The following is a 21,560-nucleotide window of genomic DNA, read 5'->3' as shown; positions in this document are numbered from 1 at the left end:
CCCGTGACTGTGTCACTGTCCTACTCCTCCCCGTGCCACACCACACCCCCACCTAAGTGCCTATGCCATTGTCCTACCCATACCACACACACCAGTATTGTACTCGGAGTCAGGAGATCTTGTCCTCTTCTCTGCTCTGTGATTTTTCCAATCTGTTAATGGCTTTAATACTTTACTTATTTATTTTTAAATTGCTTAGAGATCTATGGATGGAAAGTACTATAGAAGAATATTATTGTTAATATAATATATATTAAAAACTGAACTAGCTTGTAGGAATCTGTCCCACAAATATTAAACCAGCCTCCTGAAGTTCCAATTGGTTGCTGTGTAATACTGTAACTGCAATTTTGCATTGGGTGCAGAAATTTAGAAAAAAGTGTAGTTTTTGCAGTTGTATGTTATTGTATGTAGTTATTGCTTTTAAGTGTAATTATTATTGCTGTTTTTGGTGAAAGCACCTAATTGTTCCATTTTACATTTAGGAAGATTTTCAGTCCATGACCTATGGGTTTAAAATGGCTAATAGTGTGACAGATCTTCGAGTTACAGGTAAAATTCAGAACTTTGGGGAAAAGAAGGGTCCTGAAATGTGTATGCTTTCAGTTCAGAGATCCGTTTTAAAATGTGAATAAAATATGAGCCATTTCCATTATTACATACATTATTTTCTTCCCATATATTGTGGTCAGAAGTTTTCAGTATGCATAACTAAAATTTTTTAAAAAATGCTTGAACTGGAATCTTCTAATTTGGCTTGTTTGTAAAATCTGATTGTGATTATTGTAAATAAATTTTTTGAATGAAGAATGGTGAGGTAGTTTTAAAGCTGTGGGCATTTAAAGTCAGAATTTTTCATGTACGTGCATTATTTTTGCTGTTCTTTCAGTTGGCCTACATGTAGAGCAGGGGTTCTCAAACTTCATTGCACTGCGACCACCTTCTGACAACAAAGTTACTACATGACAGAGTTGTGGGGGAGGAGAGAGAGAGGGATGAAGCCAAGCCTTGCCGCCCCGGGTGTGGGGAGAGGAGACCAGAGCCAAAGTCCCGCCACCTTGGGTGGAGGTGGAGCTCAGGCTTTAGCTTCAGCCATGGATCCCAGCAAGACTAATGCTGGTCCTGGCGACCCCATTAAAATGGGGTCGCGTCCCACTTTGTGGTCTCAACCAACAGTTTGGGATCCGTTGATATAGAGAGAGTGAGAAAACTTAAGGCACTAAGAAAACTCGGTTTTGGATCAATCTGAAAACTCTGAGATGCCTAGAATTTAAGATTAGCTGAGTTCCAGATTTAACCTTTGTCAAGCCAAATAGCTTCATGTTGTGTTACAAAGCTCCGTTTGTAAAGAAACATTCTTAATCACAACAAATAAATAATTTTCATGCAAGGAACTAGCTTTACTGCAGTGGTAAGGTTGAGAAGTCAAACACTTGTTTTGACAGTAATTTAAGTGGAAATTAAAACTCGTAAGAGAACATTAGTCTTCTTCAAACGTGCAAAGTTATTTAGTTAACTTCTAACAGACAGGCATTGTGGAAATACACAGTTAAGATCAACCAATCTCAATGTGTATCTTCTCCCTCCTAACTTCCGTGAACATCTGTTGTATTGTAGTTAAGGGGAAACTTTTGGAGTTTGAAACCTGCAGCTCTGAACATCTTGAATCCTTCATTTACCTAGGGGTTTTTTGTACACTTGTAGATCTCTGGAGTTCACAAATTTGTTTTTCTGTAAATATTCCCAGCCTCTGAATGCCTCTGATGTATATGTTACCTAACTGTTGGTCCAGTTCCTAAAAAATACATGTTCTTAGATACAGTAGCGATGTGTTAAATTTTGCAGTTTGACAAATTCTGAATTTTGCAATTTCTGAAATTGCATTTGCTTTTGGCAAATTGTTCTCTGTGTGCTCTTCAAAAATTAGATACTGAGAGGAGAGGTAGAGAGAGTTCCTTCTTTGGAACAGCTGGAGACAGAGAATGAGTAGGTTCAGATTTGTCAAACATTTATTAGTCAAAGAGTGATATAAAAGCTGGAGCCACGGTTCAGGAACAGCACCTTAATAAGCATTCTAGCATCATCCCCTTCTTAACAGCTGAGGGTAGGAGTTAGACTTCTCGCAGGTAGCTAGCCCTTGATGTCACCAGTATGGCTTCTTGGGTGATACCTTTTGGCCAGTAGGTGCTTTAAATATTTCAGACTTTGAATTAAGCTCACAACTGTCCTCACCCTCAATGTTGCATGTGTGCATCTGAGTTTAATCAGAATAATTGTTTTTTTTTTAAATGTCACTTTTCCAGGCATGCTAAAAGATGTAGAAGATGACATGCAACGAAGAGTAAAGGTAGCTTTTCTTTAGCTTCCTACTTTTTTTCTGTTATATGTTGAATAGACTTCAAATACTGTGGTTTCTTTTTAGACAAGTTATGTAAACATATTACCAATATTTAAGGAACATTAGTTTTCCCCCCTCTCACCCTCAGTAATAGAGTCCTCTGGAGAAGAATTGAAATTTTTTTGGTATGCCTGTTTTTGCTTAAGATGCTATCAGACTGTCTACAGCAGGATTCAGAATGTTGTTAGCTAGTACTGACAAGGTCTGTAGGTTTTCAAGTAGGAATAGAAAAGATAGTCAGTTGTAGGAGGTCTGGTCTACTAGACTGGACTGAGACTTAGTAACCTGGATTTAATTCGTGTTTCAGCTACAAAATTACTGTGTGACTGTAGAAAGTCACTCAGTCTCACAGCTGGCAAACTGAGGCACAGGGTAATGGGGGGATACTGCTTCTCTACCCATGGAGGGGAGGGGTGTCATGATAGGCGCTATTAATGATTGTGGATCACTCAGATCATATGGCGATATGGGTCATATAACTATGTATAAAGATAGTTACAAGTCAATTTCAGATGCCTCAGATTAGAATTGATGTTAATCTTACCTGATATCAGAAATATCCAAACAAATTTAATGTTTTTACCTCTATATAGAAGTTATTTTCTAAACAATGGCATCACTTTTGCAATTTTATTAATATGCTGTGTTTCTAACTCCTTCAATTTTAGAGCACTCGAAGTCGACAAGGAGAAGAGAGAGATCCAGAAGTTGAACTTGAAGTAATGAACATTTTACAGTTTTTTGGTGGACTATATGAAATAGTTCATATTACTTAGATGAATGTTTTTAATAACTAATTTCTAGAATTTGTCCTAAAATAGGAAAACATGTTTTAACATAGATCTTCAAGAGAAGAATTCACTTTGCTGTAATAGCTGCATGGTTATTACTTTTGTGGTAGCGCTTAAAACGTTGAGTTTGAATGGTCCAGCTTAAGAAGTAGCTGTCAAACCAAACTTCGTGGTCTCACACAAAGTGTGTGTGTGTTTTTTCTCCTCTGTGTTGGAAGGATGTTGAAGACTATTGGTGCCATAATGTCATTAGTTCACTACTTTAGAAACAGAAATTACTTTGAAGATAACTAGGCCAAAAAAGTTGCGAATAGAGTTGGAAAGCAGATACTATCTATTTTGAGAGTAGAAAGTATGTCTATAAGAGCTGTTGATAAAATCTTGTTTTTTATTAAATAAATGCCAAATCTTATTTTTTTTGAAGGGTTGGCACTATTTTGGTACTTTTTATTTTGTTGCAGCATCAGCAGTGCTTAGCAGTATTCAGCAGAGTGAAATTTACCCGTGTACTACTGACAGTTCTTATCGCCTTCACCAAAAAAGAGGTACAAATACTCAATATTTCTGCACTTACTCTGTGATCCTGTGAAATGTTTGGTGTTTTTTTTGTTTTCATTTTGGAGGGCAAAACATTGTCCTATAGAACCTCTTACTCCAGTAGTTCACCTCCCTGCAGCAACAGCACCAACTTGAGGGCATGAGTGAACTCTTAAAAGTAGCAGCCCACTTTCCACCGGCACCAATATGTTCCTCACTTAGTTCTTAGGAAGTTATAGGGCCTTGCACAGAAATATGTTGTTGATCAGGTAATAAAAAACAAACCAACCAACCCATTGATGAGCCTGGAAAATGCTCTTTAAGCAAATGGAACCTGAAAAATAGGGTTTCCAGGAGGACTATCACTAACAGGTGACTAGCAGTACTTTTTTTTGCGGGAAATCATGAAGGATTTTCCCTTTTTGAGGTTCTGAATTTCTATCCAGGCTTCACTGGTGGTTGGGAGAGAAAGGGATCAGGGCTGTACACAGTCTACCAGCTCATTAGCATGAGATTTCCATAGGGTAGATTGGGGGTGGGGTGGAAAAATGACCCTTTTTAGGGCTGAGCGATAGTTTTGGGCTAGGCTGGATGAGACTAAGAGTTGTTTTTATTTTCCTTAGATTTTTCTGTTTTTGTTACTTAGTACACTAGAGGGAGGTAACTAGCTCTTACATGCTGCCCTGGAATTCCCTACTTAAGTACTTAGCTGTAGCAACTGCACCCTGAACAGCATAAACGGGCCTTAAACTCAGTGAAAATCAGGTGCAAGTATTTTAGATGCAGAGGAGGATAGAGCTCTTATGAAGGAAATTGCACTCTGAATTTAATCAATGGCAGTATAAATAATAGTGTTAGCTCTTATGTCAGGGCTGCAATAGATAGATGTGTTTGTATTCCACAGCCAAATCCTGATCTTCAGAACTGTTATGGGTCTGCTCACAAACTGGGCCATTCATTTACATGTGGTCAAATATTTCTGACTTTAAATTCTCCGTTTAGTTCATGGTCAAGATTGATTGATTGCATTTGGAATCTGCTTTGCAGCCTGTTTTGTAGCAGCTCTGTGTTAGGGCATTGTATCAGGAGGTAGCCGTGTTAGTCTGTATCTACAAAACCAACGAGGAGTCCAGTGGCACCTTAAAGACTAACAGATTTATCTGGGCATAAGCTTTTGTGGGTAAAAAACTCACTTCTTCAGATGCGTGGAGTGAAAATTAGAGTGGATTTTAGCCCAAAAAAGCTTATGCCCAAATAAATTTATTAGTCTATAACAGGGGTAGAGGCAACCTATGGCATGCGTGCCAAAGGTGGCACGCGAGCTGATTTTTCAGTGGCACTCTCACTGCCTGGGTCCTGGGCACCAGTCCAGGGGGCTCTCTTTTTTAATTTAATTTTAAATGAAGCTTCTTAAGCATCTTATATTATAGACTTATAGAAAGAGACCTTCTAAAAACGTTAAAATATATTAACGGCACGCAAAACCTTAAATAAAAGTGAATAAATGAAGACTCGGCACACCACTGCTGAAACTCTGTTCTAATCAGCAATTGGGCATCAGGATTTTCTAACATTTTGAAGCAATTTTATGGTGCTTAAGCATTCATTAACATAGAACATTTAAGCACTCCTTATTTTCTAATGAGAAAGTTTCTTTTGGTGGAAATCTCTCTCTCTCTCTCTGTTGCAAGAGCGCTTCCCTTATAAACTGACAAAACTCAGAAGGTAGAGAATTTGCTTCTGACACATACTAGTTTTATCACTGAAATCTCAATGATTAAGGATTATTTAGAGGTTATACAAGCAATACATTGGACGGATGCATGAAAACCTATTGGATCAAAAATGTAGTGTGTTCTGTTAAAAAAAAAAAAAAAAAAATCCCATATATCTGAGTTCCAATTCTTGGGAAGGTTACAGAATTTGCTTTCTTACATACTTAAGTCATGAAGCATATGAAAATGTTTTGTTATATTTTCCAGACAAGTGCAGTTGCAGAAGCTCAGAAGCTAATGACTCAAGCAGCTGACTTGCTTTCTGCCATTCACAACTCATTGCATCATGGTATCCAGGCTCAGAATGATACTACGAAAGGAGGTAAGCATCAGGGTTGGTAGTTCTCTCCTCTCCTGCCTGGAACATTAGTGTCCTTGTGATAGGCTGGACCTTCTTTAGGGCCACTCAGGCAGTTTCAGAGTCTCTTCCCTTTCCAAAGTCCTTTCCTGCTTGGGACCCATACTGCAGCCTTTCCACGTACTCTAATGTTCCAGTAAAAATCTGGTTTGTTTATGGTGGTCTGGCATGGCTGGACCCTGGGTTGAGATTTATTTTCAACCCCTGCCCTGCAGTGACCAGCTTTTCCTGGGTCTAAGTCCTTGTGGGCAGCGAATTCTTGTCAGCTGTTTTTTCTCTCAGCAGCTCTGTAGCAAGAATCAGCTATTTCTGAGGCACTGCTAACTATCAGAGAATCCTAGAAATGTAGGACTGGAAGGGACTTCAATAGGCCATCCACTCCAGTCCCCCGCACTGTGGCAGGAGGACTAAGTATTATCTAGACCATTCTTGACAGCTGTTTGTCTAACCTATTCTTAAAAACCTCCAATGATGGAGATTCCATGACCTCCATAGATAATTTGTTCCAGTGCTTAAATATCCTTACAGTTAAGAAGTTTTCCTCACGTCTAACCTACATCTCCCTTGCTACAATTTATGCCCATTACTTCTTGTCCTGTCTTCAGTGGTTAAGGAGAACCATGTATCACCCTTGTCTTTATAACGACCTTTTATGTAGTTGAAGACTGTTATCCTGTCCCCCCCTCAGTCTTCTCTTCTCCAAACTAAACTAATTCAATTTTTTCAATCTTCCCTCAGGTCATGTTTTCTAGACCTTGAATCATTTTTGTTGCTCTTCTCTGGGCTTTCTCCAATTTGACTATAGTATAAATTTACGTTTTTGGTAGCTTTGGCTTAATACAAGAGCTCAACACAGATCTGCTGCCTAGCAAGTCCATATCCAATTTTTATTTTTCAAGAGAAGAGGAAAATAAGGGCTTAAACTGTCACTAAACAAAATGTCATTTTGTTGATCCCTTCTAATTTGTTATAATTCAGGGTGCTTAAGTAGCCAGATTGTGTGCCTATTTATTCCTTGGCAAAGACAAATATTCTAATAACTACGATAGCACCGATACTAAGTAAGAAGATGTATCTTGATTTAATGTGGGGTTGGAGAGAAATGCTGGACTCCATATAGCGTGTTCATAGAAATGCAGGAAAAAACATTTTACGTTTTTAAAATAGGATTGCCATTAGTAAGGTTTTAAATATCTGCTGTTTGATATTTTTTCTGACCCAGTTCTTAATGGATATATTTTTGAATGATGTTTCTGCTTGTGAGACAATAAGAGAAATTCACTACAGAGAGTCTTAGGCTATGTGGTGAGTCGACCTATGCTACGCAACTCCCAACTATGTGAATAACATAGCTGGAGTCGACGTACCTTAGGTCGAGTTATGGTGGGGGGTCAATGGGAGAAACTCTCTTGTCAACTTACTTTACTCTTCTCGTTGGGGGTGGAGTACAGGGGTCGACTGGAGAGTGATCTGCTGTCGATTTGGTGGGTCTTCACGTCATCCGCTAAATCAACTGCTAGTGGATTAATCTCAGAGCATCAATTCCGACTGTAGTGTAGATCTGCAGTTAGATAGAGTTTACCTTAGGAGATATTAGGAAAAGTGTAGAAGGAACTTATTTATAATCTTTGTAAAGGTGAAGAAAGACCTATGGGAAAAGAGTAGAAAACAATACCATGATATAAAGTCTTGAAATATCTACACTCACTGCTCCGCTCTTCTAAAGACTTAATCCCTTGATTATTTTTTTCTTTTAAACTTTCATTTGTATAAGTCAATTTAATTCATGAACTGACTAGCAATTAGTACACTATGGACATGGAAATACACTTCTGCCTCGATATAATCTGTCCTCAGGAGCCAAAAAATCTTACTGCATTATAGGTGAAACCGCGTTATATTGAACTTGATTTGATCCACCAGAGTGCAGAACCCCACCCCCCTGGAGCACTGCTTTACTGCATTATATCTGAATTCATGTTATATCGGGTGGCATTATATCGGGATAGAGGTGTATAGGGTTCCTCATACTGCCAGACAGCTTTGTCCTGGGCAGGGGGACCATTTGCGAAAATGAGACAGTAGCATGGATTCCATTTAATACTAAGCCTCACTGCTGAGCCTAATGGAAAAGGGTGCTAGATGGGTGGTGGTGGTGGTTGTTGTTGTTTTGTGATGTATATTATGTCCAAAAGAAGTGGATTGAGACCAATAACACACATCATATAAGCCACCAACCAGTCAAGAAAGGGTAGTGAATGTCAGGCACTACTAATCCTGTTTAAAACTGAACCAACTATTGAACACAGTTTATGTACACTTCATTATGATATCCAGTAACTGAGACGAAAATCTATTTCCCCAACTCAGTTGATTAAAAAAGTGTTTTTGTTCCTTCCTGCATGTTATAAGATTATTCTCTTAATTTATTCTAAGCAATTGATTCTTTTTTTTTACATTCATGTTGGCAAGCTGAAACACCTAGAATTGGTATCTTGACCATTTACAGCAGAGCTGCTTCCCAAAATATGCAACAATAACTATATATCTTATGTACTTTGTTTTGCTCCTTTACTCAGTTGTCTATGCAGATATATATTGTAACTTGAATTTAACTTAAAAAAAAAAAACACACCTCCCTTAGCCATAAAGTAATATTACTTTTCCAGTTCTCTGTTGAATTCTGACAGATGTCTTAGTCAGCTTTCTGAAAAGAGGAAAGGTTTTGAAAATTTGTTTTTGCGTCATGAGAGAAAAGTTAATTAAATATTTAGATAATGAGAGACTTGATAACTTTTTTTTTTTAAACAAACCCATGAGGTTTGAAGGACTCTATTATATGATTCCAGCATTATAGAGACTTGCAAACATTTGCTATTTAGTAATACGAGGAGCAGATTTGCATTTCTGCCAAATGCCACTACTTAGCTTGACATAGTAGAAAGTAGATGATTAAACGAAGAACGTGAATCATTTGGGTTACATAAAGGCCCTGTTGTGTTCCCCTACCCATATGAGGACACCCCCTCCCTTGTGTAAAGGGATATAGTTGAAATTTTTCTATTTCCTATGGACTATGACAGGGGTTAGCAGATCCAGGGGTGGGCAGACTAATCAGGACCCTGAGGATGGGATCCTTTTATTAAGTGCACTAAAGGCAGGTCTACACTACCACTTAAGTCGATCTAACTTACGTCACTCAGTGGTGTGAAAGACGCCCTGCTGAGCGAGGCAAGTTACAGCGACCCAAGTGCTCTCCACACTGGTGCTATGTGCAGCTGCCCCAAGGTAGCGCTTCTAGTAGACCTGCCGTAAGATACGGGACGATGTTCAGACTATGCAACTAGCTTGTAGAAAAGTAAGAACTTTTAACTAGTTAACTGCGTTTACTAGTGTGCAGTTTTAAATAATGAATCTCATGATAGTTGTAGTAATTGAATAATTAGCATAGCTAGTAATCTAAATGTAATTGTCAATTTAATTTACAAGAGAAAATTGTACATTTAAATTTGGAATAGCTTTCTCTCATAATTAGCATGCCTTTGAAGATACTTAATTTAGATGAATGAAGAATCGTTTGTTTTATACTTGGCAGTTTAAAAAAAGTTCTGAAAACCCAAATCACATAAAATCTTTCTTCTTCTGTCTTTTATTTAAAGATCATCCTATTATGATGGGTTTTGAGCCCCTTGTTAACCAGAGGTTGCTCCCTCCAACTTTTCCTCGATATGCAAAAATAATTAAAAGGGAAGAAATGGTCAACTATTTTTCGAAACTTATAGACAGAATAAAAACTGTATGTGAAGTGGTCAACTTAACTAATTTGCACTGTATACTGGTGAGTGTGAATACTGCTTATTTTTATGTAGATAGAGGAATGATTTTATATATATGTTTATTATTCAAAGAACAGGTTGTACGTTTCAAACTTCAGTTTTTTCCTGTTTAGTAATACCCTCTTAGAAGTTTGAAATTACATTTCTTCCTGCTATTTAGTACTTTTAGCAAATATCTTTTTTTCTCTCCTATTCCTTTGATTTCCATATCTTGCAAAAATCCTAATTGCAGATAATGATGGAGCAGAGTAGGCCTAAATAAGTTGTCTTCCTGTTCTAATTGGAAAGAAAGCTGCATCTATAGCAACAGAATACAATATAGTCCTTACAGCAGGGGTGGGCAAACTCTTTGGCCTGAGAGCCACATCTGGGTATGGAAATTGTATGGCAAGCCATGAATGCTCACAAAATTGGGGACAGGGGTGTGTGAGGAGGTGAGGGCCCTGTCTGGGGGTGTGGGCTCTGGGATGGGGCCAGAAATTAGGAGTTCAAGGTGTGGGAGGGGGCTCTGGGCTGGTGCGGAGAGGTAAGGGGTTTGGGATGCAGGAGGATGCTCCAGGCTGGGATCAAGGGGTTTGGAGGGCGGGAGGGGGAATCAGGGCTGGGGAGGGGGGTGAAAGCTCTGTCTGGGGGTGCAGGCTCTGGTGTGGGGCCGTAGATGAGGGGTTTGGGGTATGGGGGGGGGGCTCCAGGCTGGGATCGAGCAGTTCAGAGGGTGAGAGGGAGATCAGGGCTGGGGCAGGAGGTTGGGGGGGTACAAGGGTGCAGGCTCCAGGCGGCTCTTACCTCATGCATCTCCCTTCTCCAGCTCCTGCGCACTGTCCTGTCCACAGGCACTGCCCCTGCAGCTCCCAATGGCCGGGAACCGCGGCCAATGGGAGCTGCGGGGGTGGGGGCAGAAGCAGCATGTGGCACCCAGTTTTCCCCTAGGCATAGGAGCCAGAGGGGGCACATGCCAGCTGCTTCCCAGGAGCCGCGCAGAGCCACAGCATGCATGGAGCGGGGCAAGCTCTTGACCCCACTTCCCGGCAGGAGCTTGAGGCCGGATTAAAAGTTCTAGGGGGGCTGTAGTTTGTGCACCCCTGCCTTACAGTATTGAAGAGGATACTGACTTTTTTCTTCTGCTTTTTTTATTTCTTCCTAGTAGTGAGTTCATACAATTTTTAGAATTCTGATAAGCAGTATTCAACCCTGAATTATGGCATAGATTTAAAAGAAGCAGTTAACTCCTTGGTTAATGCCATCCCTATTCAGAGACTCACAAAAACATGTTTAACTTTAAGCATAAGTTCTTTCCTGCTTAACAGAGGCTTTCCGAAATTAGGGCCTATAAAAGTTAAGAGAGGTTTAAATGTTTGGTCTACATTTTTATTTTCTAACATTTCACTGAATTACAAAAGAGGCATGGTTGCACCAGGCAGAGTTCCAAGAAAGAAGACAAAGATCTTTTTAACATTATAATAACTCTTTTTATTAGACATACTGTCTGTAATGCTAATAAACCAATCATTTTCATAAAACAGTTAATATTAGTTGAATAGTCGGTCCTATCCTGTCATTTACACAACTCAAGTTGGAGATGACCGTAACAGTTTGATAGTCTTTTTTTTTTTTATAATTTCATCATACTGTGGGTACTTGGAAGGAATTTTAATAATCTTCTGGTTTTATTCAATAGGATTTAGGATTTCAACAACTCTTGTACTTTGAGACAAAATCATATATCAGCTGAAAAATGTATTGTTTGTTTTTTAAGATTATTCACACTTTTATTTCATATTAAAGATTTACCTCTTTTTCGTACATTTCAAACTGATATATTAACCTTACTTCTCTTTCCATCCTAAATGTAAATTAGGATTTTTTCTGTGAATTTAGCGAGCAATCACCTTGTGTTCTTTCAAGATCTCTCTTACAGGCAAGTCTTAATTTATAATGAAATGTCTTACGTTTTTATAACAGCACTAGAATAAAATAATCACTTCAAGAACCTACATTATTCTTGTTTTTAAATGTTCAAATTATATAGTTGATATCAACACAGTCATTAGTATGAAGAATGTAAAACAAAAATTGAACTCTTCAGATTTTTATGTATCAAATGTTTTTTATTTTGAATAGCTGACAGTCTAAATACAGTATTTGTTTTTATTTATTGTTGATTAACTTGAGCAAATGTGTTGTGAAGATGGTATAAACACAGAGTTAAATCCACTTTCCTTGCAGTAAGCCAGGAGTGTGCGGACACTCCTGTAAAGTCTCTCCACCTGCATCTTCCCTGTGCAGTCTCAGTGTGGGATTTAATTAGTGTAAAGAGCCTCGTGCTCATCCTCCACCCCATGGCTGAATTTCATCCACAGCATATTCCTACTGCTACATCAGCAGCTGAAGGTTGGGAAAGAACTGAATGTTTGTAGCCTTTTCACTCATGAGTGTTCCCAAATATTATTGTAAGTTTTATTGACCCAGAGCAAAATACCTTCTTACAGCAGGCTTTGCTTTGAACAGGGGTATCCAGATAGGGTGACCAGATGTCCCAATTTTATAGGGACAGTACCAATATTTGGTGCTTTTTCTTATATGGGGCACCTATTACCCCGCACACTCTGTCCTGACTTTTCATACTTGCTGTCTGGTCAACCTATATCCAAATGTCAGAAGTTGATTATCTTTGATCCTGGAGCTCATGGGGAAAAAAATTATATATAAATAAAATTTGGTGGGAAATTGTGAAATGCTGTTTTTAAAATTTTCCACAGAATATTTTGGTTTTAAATGAAAAACCAAAAACCTACAAAACTCTAATTGAAAAAAACAAAATTTATTAGACTTAAAATAATCTGTTCTCAAGAAAACAAAAATATTTTTTTTTAACCAAAGAGACAAAAAATATCAAAAATATTTTTTAGTTTTTGGGTTTTCATCAGAAAACTGGAAGATTTTGACCAAAATTAATTTTTTTCATTTTGATCAAAAAGCATTTTTTTGTTGGAAAAACTGAGAATTTCAGCTAGCTCTAAATGTCAAGCTGGGTGAGGGGAAAGAGAGAAGGAAGGTTCATCTCCCAGTGTCACTATGTCCACCCAAATGAAACATTACTCTTTGCCTAATCTCTGGGTAGGTAAAGAGCATTGTTAGCAGGGTCCTATTTACTGTGTGACACATCAGAGAATATATGCAACAATGACCCATGGTTAGGAGGGTAGCTGAAAGGAGGCAAGACAGCTCTTACAGACCAAAGCAAATGTGAGCAGCTGGGGAGGCTTGCAAGAGGCGTCTGTAACTTCCAAACCTCCTAAACTGCATTGAAGCAGACACCTTCCTCCTATGGAGCTGAGTTGATGCATGGTGTCATAGCTCCATTCAAGTCATAACTCCACTTGCAGTTTATGTCAGCTGGGATTCTGCCTTCCTAAGAGACAAATTTTTCAGCTGTGGAGCTCCTACGGTGCCTACCAGCAGATCCTGCTTCACATGCACTTTAAGAGTGCTGCAGGAGGGGGGGATGCTGTGGTCATGGAGGGGAAAGTAACATGGGAACCAGACAATGGCATCAGAGGCAAAAGAAAAATACAGCTAATAGAAGTCACCACAAGGCAAGTTCCTTTTGCACACCTCCCCTATCGTCTGCATTTTCTCCTTCCTTCTCGGGCACTGCTTAGCCTCTTCTCTGCCACTCCCCAAACTTTCAGAACAGAAGACAACTCTGTTCTTAGTGCAGCTATATAATCAGTTTGCATACTGGGCCTCCATGATGGTAAACTCAGAGTGAGGTGAGCAGTGCTCACTGCCACTGTTGCCCTGGGAATGAGGACTTCCTACATGCCCCACTCTTTTGGATCTCTCACCTACCAAACCATTTAACTTTTTGTTTAACGGCGTATCTCCCGTAAGATTTCTGAAATACCATAACTACTGTAGTTACTTTATAAATCAACTATTTTTTTAAAAAGTATATTTCTAAAAATAGATGATTAACTTCAAAAAAAATATTTTCCTTCCAGACTACATTCCTTGTGGATAACAAGAAGGTGTTTGGTACACATCTCATACAAGATATGGTGAAAGATGCATTAAGATCTTTTGTCAGTCCTCCAGTACTTTCTCCTAAGTAAGTAGAGCAGCCTGGGTTCTGTCTGTTTAAGCATCAGTACAAAATATTTCACAAGCCTTTCTGTTTAAAAACAAAAACCCCAATTCAGTTAGATACAACTGATCATGTTTTTCTATAAGTAGAAAATCTTAATGTTTGTCTGAAGAAGTCACATAAAAATGTCAGTGGTGGTTACGGTGGCAGATTAGCCACTTCAACAATGGAGCCAGTGCTCAGGGGCCCTGGCTAAATGGGGGGGCCCCCAGAAAAATGATAGTGCTCCACCTGCCCAGCACTCCTGCTGGGGAGTAGAGTCGGGGCGCGGGGGCTTCTGTTGGGAAGTGGGGGAAGCCCTCATTCCCCGACCCCGCTCCCTGGCAGGAGTGCTGCGCGTGGGGGCAAACCCTCATGCTCCAAGGCCTTTTCCCCAGCAGGAGTGCTGGGGGAGGGAAGGGTAGGCAGAACGGGTGTGGAGAGGCTTCCACTTGCTTTGGCCCCACAAACCCCTAATCTGATTCTGGGTGGTTATTATAGTACTCCAGGTTTTCCATGACATTTGTTCCATATAGATTAGTTTCCTCCAACTCTTTCATTGTGTACTATTTTGTGAGAGACCCCCCACTAATGGATATGTTGTCTCCCAGCTCCCTAAGTTTGCACTGATTTGTTTCTCAAAATGTTGCATTCTGGGGCTCTCCTAGTACACCATACAGTAACTCCAGGGATAGCTCAGTGGTTTGAGCATTGGCCTGCCAAACCCAGGGTTGTGAGTTCTATCTTTGGGGAAGCCATGTGGGGATTTAGTTGGGAATTGGTCCTACTTTGAGCATGGGTTTGGACAGGATGACTTTCTGAGGTGCCTTCCAACCCTGATAGTGTATGATTCTATGACTCATTTAAGGACATTCTAGTTAATGTTGTTTTGTTGTTACGTTGCTGATCAATTAGGGAATATGCTCATTTAAAGTTGTGCAGTGCTCCCTTATAACGTTGTTTGGTAGTTGTCTGCTTTGTCCACTGCTTGCAGGAAGAGCAGCCTGTTGCAGCTAGCTGGTGGGGGCTTGGAACCAGAGTGGACCAGCAGCCCCGCATCAGCTCCCTGCTCCCCTAAGTTCCTTTCAGCTGTCCTTCCCCCCACTGTTATGTGCTGCTCCTGCTCTCTGCCCTGGAGCTTCTCCTGGAAGTCTCCTGCTTGCTGTGCAGGGTACGGGGGAAGAGGGAGGCTAATGTCAGGGTGTCCCCCTACTTCTGCCCCCCCTTACCCCTTCTCCATATAGAGCAGGGTGGGGACAGGACAGGGCTCAGAAGGGAGAGAGCTTTCTGGCTGCAGCTGCTGTCTCAACTTCCTGATTTTTTAAAGGCAATGTGCTGAGCGGGGTGGGCAGCATACTTAAAGGGGCAATGCACATCTCTCTCCCACACACAGGGTTTGTGTCTGTCTCTATCTGCCATGCTGTCTCCCCTCTCTCCATTCGTGCTGCCTTGTAGAGTGTGAGGCTACATTAACAACAATGTGTTAACCCTTGAGGGCTCAGCCAAATGCTAGTTCATCATTTAGCAGTAAGGCATTCCCTGGGAAATATCCCACCCTCTTCCACCCTCTAACTTCACCACCTCAACCAAGCTTCACAATCATCATTGCTGTGTACAGTATTAGATTGTTTGTTTAAAATATATACTCTGTGTGTGTGTGTGTATAATATAATAGTTTTTTGTCTGGTGAAAAAAATTTCCCTGAAACCTAACCCCTCCCCATTTACATTAATTCTTATGGGGAAATTGGATTTGCTTAACATCGTTTCACTTAAAGTTGCATTTTTCAGGAACATAACTGCAACATTAAGTGAGGAGTTACTGTAGTTGGAAAACCACTGACAGGCTAGAAACCTCTGACTGCCAAAAGCTGGGGACTGGATTTCAGGGGATGTGGATCACTCAATAAATTGCCCTGTTTTGCTCATTCCCTCTAGCATCTGGCACCAGCTACTGTCAGAAGACAAGATACTGGACTAGATGGACCATTGGTCTGACCCAGTATGATGGTCATTCTTAGGTTCTTATGACCTCGATGGTACTGGTTGCCCTCTTTTTTTCTAACATGGCTAAAGTCAGTATCTCGTCTCTTAATTGGGTAACAGTGACTATTTAGAGCATAGTTTCATTTGATATCACTCTGAATATTTCCTTATAGATGTTGTCTATATAACAACCATCAGGCCAAGGACTACATTGATTCTTTTGTGACCCATTGTGTTCGGGTAAGTGTCAATTGTCTTACAAAGGCCTTTAATACATATTTAGGCATTGTCAAAGGAATTCAGCACCTTTTGAAAATGAGATTGAGATACCTAATTTTAGGCCAGTATTTTTAAACATGGATTCCTAAATTCTTAACCTTTTGAAAACAAACATAACTGTTGCAATCTGCAATCCCAGGACCATCGTATGAGGGACAGGTTTTGTAGTAATTTATAAAATGGGTATAGATCTTTAGGAATGGAAAGTAATTTCATGTAACCCAGCAAACGCACATTGTTTTTCAAAAAGTGTAAATATTTATCCTTCTGTCCCGTTTGGAGATGTCTGTTTGGTATCTGTGTTCGAAGAGCTTCATGTATTGAAAAACAAAGCACAATGTGAAAATCTCTAAGAAAATGTATTTAGGCATGAGTCCTTTCACACATCCTGCTTGGTTGCATACTTACGGGGGCTCAATCTGTAAATAAAAATATATTATGTGGGATAACTTAGGTTTTAAATTCATCAGTTGTTCTTCTATTTCAGCCATTCTGTAGTCTGATTCAAATCCATGGACACAATAGGGCTCGTCAGAGAGATAAACTGGGTCATATTCTTGAGGAATTTGCCACTCTGCAGGATGAGGTAATGTACCAGCCAGGAGGCCAGTAGGCTTCATCTTCTGTGTGGTTTTTCCACAATGGAACCTCTTGTGTTGGGCTTCCTGTAAATGTTTTCCCTACCGTAATCTTTAATGTCTGTTTCTTAACCTTAAAATAGTCTGCTTCTGCTCCCTGCACTTGTTAGAGCTGCCAGTGCGCTCAAGGTTAACAACAGAGTAGAGAAGCTTAGTTCTGAGCCACTTCAAGTTCAGAGCACATCTTGTTTCAAACACGAAATTGCATGTGTACAAGATGAATGTATAAAATATTAATTGCAAATCTGTGTAACAAACCAGATTTTTTTAAGTGTAAAATTTATAAAATACTTACATTTACCTCCCTGTCATCCAACATTAAAGAACACATACTCAACTCATCTATGAAGCTGTTTCCAAATTGGAGGATGATTGACCATGGTGAGAGGTTGTGTTTCACTTGTAGGAGATGGATTTATTTTTTAAGAGATAATGAAAAACATTACTTTTTCAGGCTTTGCATGTTAAGGTACGGGGCAGAGGAGTGTGGAATGGGGAGGTTTTTTTGCCTTTGTGGTGGGTCAGTGTTCCACGTGGGTGCTTAGTAGAGGGGTTTGTCAGCATTGTTCTTGAGCTGTTTCTTCCTGAGTAAAGAGTTTGTGGTTGTGTTCTTTTGGTTAGGATTATGGAGGCTCTCTCAATTGTAGTATTTCAAAAGAAATAAAAATAAAAAATGAAAATCTTCAGACATTTAGCCTAAAATAAAAACAATAGAAGATTCTTTATTTGTTTATTATTTTACATGCTATTTCCTATCTGGAGCCATAGTCTAGTGATTTTTACAACTTGGTGCTGTGGAAGTTCCCAAAAATATTCAGTTACCTCTATGATATTGTAACCGTAACAAGCTGTTGCTCCTGGTCTCCCAGCTGCACATAGTATGTGAATACAATACTCATGCTGGTTTACCAAATGTTAGTAAATTTGACTATTCAGTAATTAAAACGGTCAATAAAATTAAATCCTTTGTCAGTAAATATGGCAGTGTAGTATAGAAAAATATTTTTTTTCTTCTACCCCAGACAGTGACTAAATTATATAACCCATTTTTATATGCTTTTTGGACTGCTGAAGTCATGTTCTGTGAAAACTGATTTCCCTTGTTAATATGTATTATGGATTTATTGACCATATTTTCATTTAGAATTTTGTGAGGGTTTTAATTGTGGCAAAACCATGAATATTGTTTCTCAGTATGTTCTCACTTTCCTATAGCTGTGGTATTTTTACTTAAGTTTGCTGTGTCTTTTTCTGGTAGGCAGAGAAAGTAGATGCAGCACTTCACAGCATGCTGCTGAAACAGGAACCCCAAAGGCAACATCTGGCTTGTTTGGGGACCTGGGTCCTCTACCATAATCTCCGCATCATGATACAGTATCTTCTGAGTGGCTTTGAATTGGAACTTTACAGTATGCATGAGTATTATTACATATATTGGTAAGAGTACACATTATTGAAAGCTTTGTGGGGGGGAAAGCGGGAATGTTCCCACAGAGCCCAGCCTGTAAATGTATAGAACAGTGTTAGGTCAGTGTTTTAAACTGGGATTTAGAACAATGCTCTCATCCCAGACTGACTGCACAAAATATTTAGTCTCACTGCATCATAAAAATTAGAGATGGGGGGAAAAAACTATTGGGCCATCTCATCCCTTCTCCCATGTTTGTTCTCTACAGTGTATTCACTAATGCACTGTCCAGATCACTGCTTGGCTACTTATTTAGCCTATTCTAATAGACCATCTTCAGTGAAAGTGGTTTAGTCCCATGAGAAGCAATGCTGATTGTGGCAGCCAGCATAGATTTTAAAGGAAAAAACACTACCTGCTTCTGGTTTATATTCTGTTCCCTTCCAATAATGCTAATCTCATTAGATATTTTTAACATTTAGACGCATTGAGGTGGGAGATCATTTTTAAAAACAATATCTTACTCCAAATGTATCCCCTATCTATATTCAGAGCATTTCCTTCTGTTTTTAGTGAGAGAGAGAGAGAGACAGACAATGTGGGTGAGGTAGTATCTTTTACTGGACAACTTATTTTAGTGAAAAAGGAAGATGACAGTGTGCAGAAACAATATACATGCTGTTCTGTTATACTCCTTCTACTTTGAACTACTTTCCATAGGAGGAGATGGCCAAAAGGAAAAAAAATGTTTTTAATGGCTTGTTTGTAATGGACCAATAAAGCACTCGCGTGTTAAACTGACATCTTGATGCTATTTTTTTAACTCCATTGAAAATGAATTTTAATGTATAGTATATACTGTACTGTTACTCTTCAAAGGACTGCATACTACTTACATCTGGTAAGGGAAAGTCAAATCCCCTAGAGCAGTGGTCCCTAACGTGCCCATGTGTGCCATCTAAATGCACCTGCATCCTGGCTGGTGGTCGAGCATCCACCAAAATGCCGCCGAAATTCGGCGGCATTTCGGCAATTGCACCTCTCAACGATGCCACTTAAATTCAGCGGCGACGCCTCTCGATGATGCCGCTTGCCGCCGACAAGCGGTGTCATTGAGAGGCATCGCCACCGAAATGCCGCCGAAATTTGGCAGCATTTTGGCAGATGCTCGACCACCGCCGCCACGGTCCTTCGTCTGGCACCCACCAGATGAAAAGGTTGGGGACCGCTGCCCTAGAGTGTTTATAAAAAGTTGGTGGTTTGGGAACATGGGGTTGCATCACTGACACTCTTGGCTAATAGTCATTGATGGATTTATCCTCCATGAACTTAACCTAATCCTTTTTTGAACCTTTTGGCCTTCTCATTGCCAGGGGATACAGTGTTTCACAGGTTGACTGTGTATTGTGTAAAGTACTTTCTTTTGTCTTCTTGCTGCCTATTAAGTACATTAAGTAGCCCCTACTTCTTGTGTTATATGACGGGGTAAATAATGCTTCCCTATTCACTTTCCCCACACCATTCATGATTTTATAGACCTATCATGTCCCTGCATCTTTTCTAAGATGACCAGTTCCAGTCTTTTTAATCTCCCCTTCTATGGAAGCTGTTCCATGCTCTTATTCATTTTCATTGCCCATTTCTCTACTTTTCCCAATTCAGATAGCTTTTTTCTGAGATGGGGTGACCAGACCTACATGAAGTATTCAATCTGTGGGTGTATTATGGATTTATGTAGTACATTATGATATTTTCTGTTTTTATTATCAATCCCTTTCCTAATGGTTTCTAACATTGTTAGCTTTTTTGACTGCCACTGCACGTTGAGCAAAGTTTTCAGAGAACTACCCACGATGACTCCAAGGTATTTTGTGGGTGGTAAGAGCTAATTTAGATCCCATCATATTGTCTGTACAATTGGAATTATTTTCTCCAATGTGAATTACTTTGCACTTATCAACCTTGAATTTCATCTGCCATTTTGTTGCCCAGTCATCCAGTTTAGTGAGATCCCTTTCTAACTTTTTGCAGTCAGCTTTGGACTTTGCTATCTTGAGCAATTTTGTGTCATCTGCAAATTTTGCCTCTTCATTGTTCTGCTCCAATTTGAGATCTTACTGAGGGTGTGAGACAATCCTTAATTTTATAATAACTGTACTACTATTGATGCTAGTCTGTGAATTTGGCTCCAGGGGTAGTAAGGGCAATAAAACTGGTTCCATGTTGGCATTTCATAATTCACTTTCAAACTAAGGCATTTGAAGAAAACGTTATAGTAACTAATGAATTTGTTGCTATTTGATTTTAGTAGATTTTTCTTTAAGGCCAGAAGGGACCATTAGATTATCTAGTCTGACCTACTATATACCAGGCCAGTAAATTTCACTGTTGCTCCTGTATTGAGCCCCACAACTTGTGTTTAGTTAACACGGATCTTCCTTAAAGGCCTCTACTCTTGATTTGAAGATAGATTTTAATACATGGAGATTCCACCACTTACCTTGGGAGTTTGTTCCAGTAGTTAATCACCCTTACTGTTAAAAATGTGTGCCTTATTTCTCATTTGAATTCGTTTGGCTTTAACCTGAAGCCTCTGGCTCTTGTTATGCCTTTCTCTGCTAGATTAAAGAGTCCTTTTAGTGCCTGGGATTTTCTACCCATTAAGGTACTTATACATTGTGGCAATTATGATTAGTATCCATTTGCTGCATGGTCTTTTTTCCTCACTTTTAATAACTCTGTACATCTTATCTTAGTTAAACTATAGTACTAAATAGCTATTCAATTTGATCTTTCAGTGAAAACCAAAAAAAATTTTTGTTGAAGAAAATAATATTTCGTTGAAGCTTTCATCAGAATTCTGTCAGTAACGCATTTCTGGACTGAACTATGAATTTTTTTGAAGACTTGTTTGTTTTTATCTTCATGCTTTGCACTCCTAGAGTAGTTTTCCTGCAACCTTTGCTATTAGTTTGAAAGAAGGCCAGAACTTTGTTCATAGCATGTAGTAGCACTTTAGGACTCTCTTTCAGAATTCTGTGTAATGGTTGAATAACACGATTCCTTAAAGTGATACACTTCCTTAACATGATGATCCATGATTTTACTTATTAAAAATTGTAATGCTTGAAATTCGGGCTGTCAAGTGATTAAAAAAATTAATCGTGCTGTTAAACAATAATAGACTACCATTTATTTAAATATCTTTGGATGTTTTCTACATTTTCAAATATATTGATTTCAATTACAATACAAAGTATACAGTGCTCACATTTTTATTACAAATATTTGCACAGTAAAAAACAAAAGATAGTATTTTTCAATTCACCTAATACAAGTACTGTAGTGAAATCTCTTTATCATGAAAGTTGAACTTACAAGTGTAGAATTATGTACAAAAAATAACTACATTCAAAAATAAAAATGGAA

The 21,560-nt window shown here is 39.2% G+C and overlaps 1 protein-coding gene across 2 annotated transcripts in view; it reads left to right on the top strand.

The window, feature by feature from the left end:
- Positions 1–21,560, top strand: part of NAA35 (N-alpha-acetyltransferase 35, NatC auxiliary subunit) — a 43,167-nt gene that overhangs the window by 12,347 nt on the left and 9,260 nt on the right. For both annotated transcript variants that reach the window (XM_032771150.2, XM_032771149.2), the window contains exons 7-17: positions 486–552; positions 2,304–2,347; positions 3,067–3,117; positions 3,651–3,734; positions 5,709–5,823; positions 9,519–9,697; positions 11,554–11,613; positions 13,700–13,806; positions 15,980–16,046; positions 16,573–16,671; positions 17,982–18,160. In XM_032771150.2, the coding sequence (XP_032627041.1) occupies positions 486–552; positions 2,304–2,347; positions 3,067–3,117; positions 3,651–3,734; positions 5,709–5,823; positions 9,519–9,697; positions 11,554–11,613; positions 13,700–13,806; positions 15,980–16,046; positions 16,573–16,671; positions 17,982–18,160 (1,052 nt within the window). The remainder of the gene's footprint in view (positions 1–485; positions 553–2,303; positions 2,348–3,066; positions 3,118–3,650; positions 3,735–5,708; positions 5,824–9,518; positions 9,698–11,553; positions 11,614–13,699; positions 13,807–15,979; positions 16,047–16,572; positions 16,672–17,981; positions 18,161–21,560) is intronic.

Source organism: Chelonoidis abingdonii, chromosome 6 (assembly GCF_003597395.2).
Source record: "Chelonoidis abingdonii isolate Lonesome George chromosome 6, CheloAbing_2.0, whole genome shotgun sequence".
Taxonomy (NCBI): domain Eukaryota; kingdom Metazoa; phylum Chordata; order Testudines; family Testudinidae; genus Chelonoidis; species Chelonoidis abingdonii.
The sequence above is the reverse complement of the archived record's forward strand: the minus strand, read 5'-3'. Positions and strand labels throughout refer to the sequence as shown.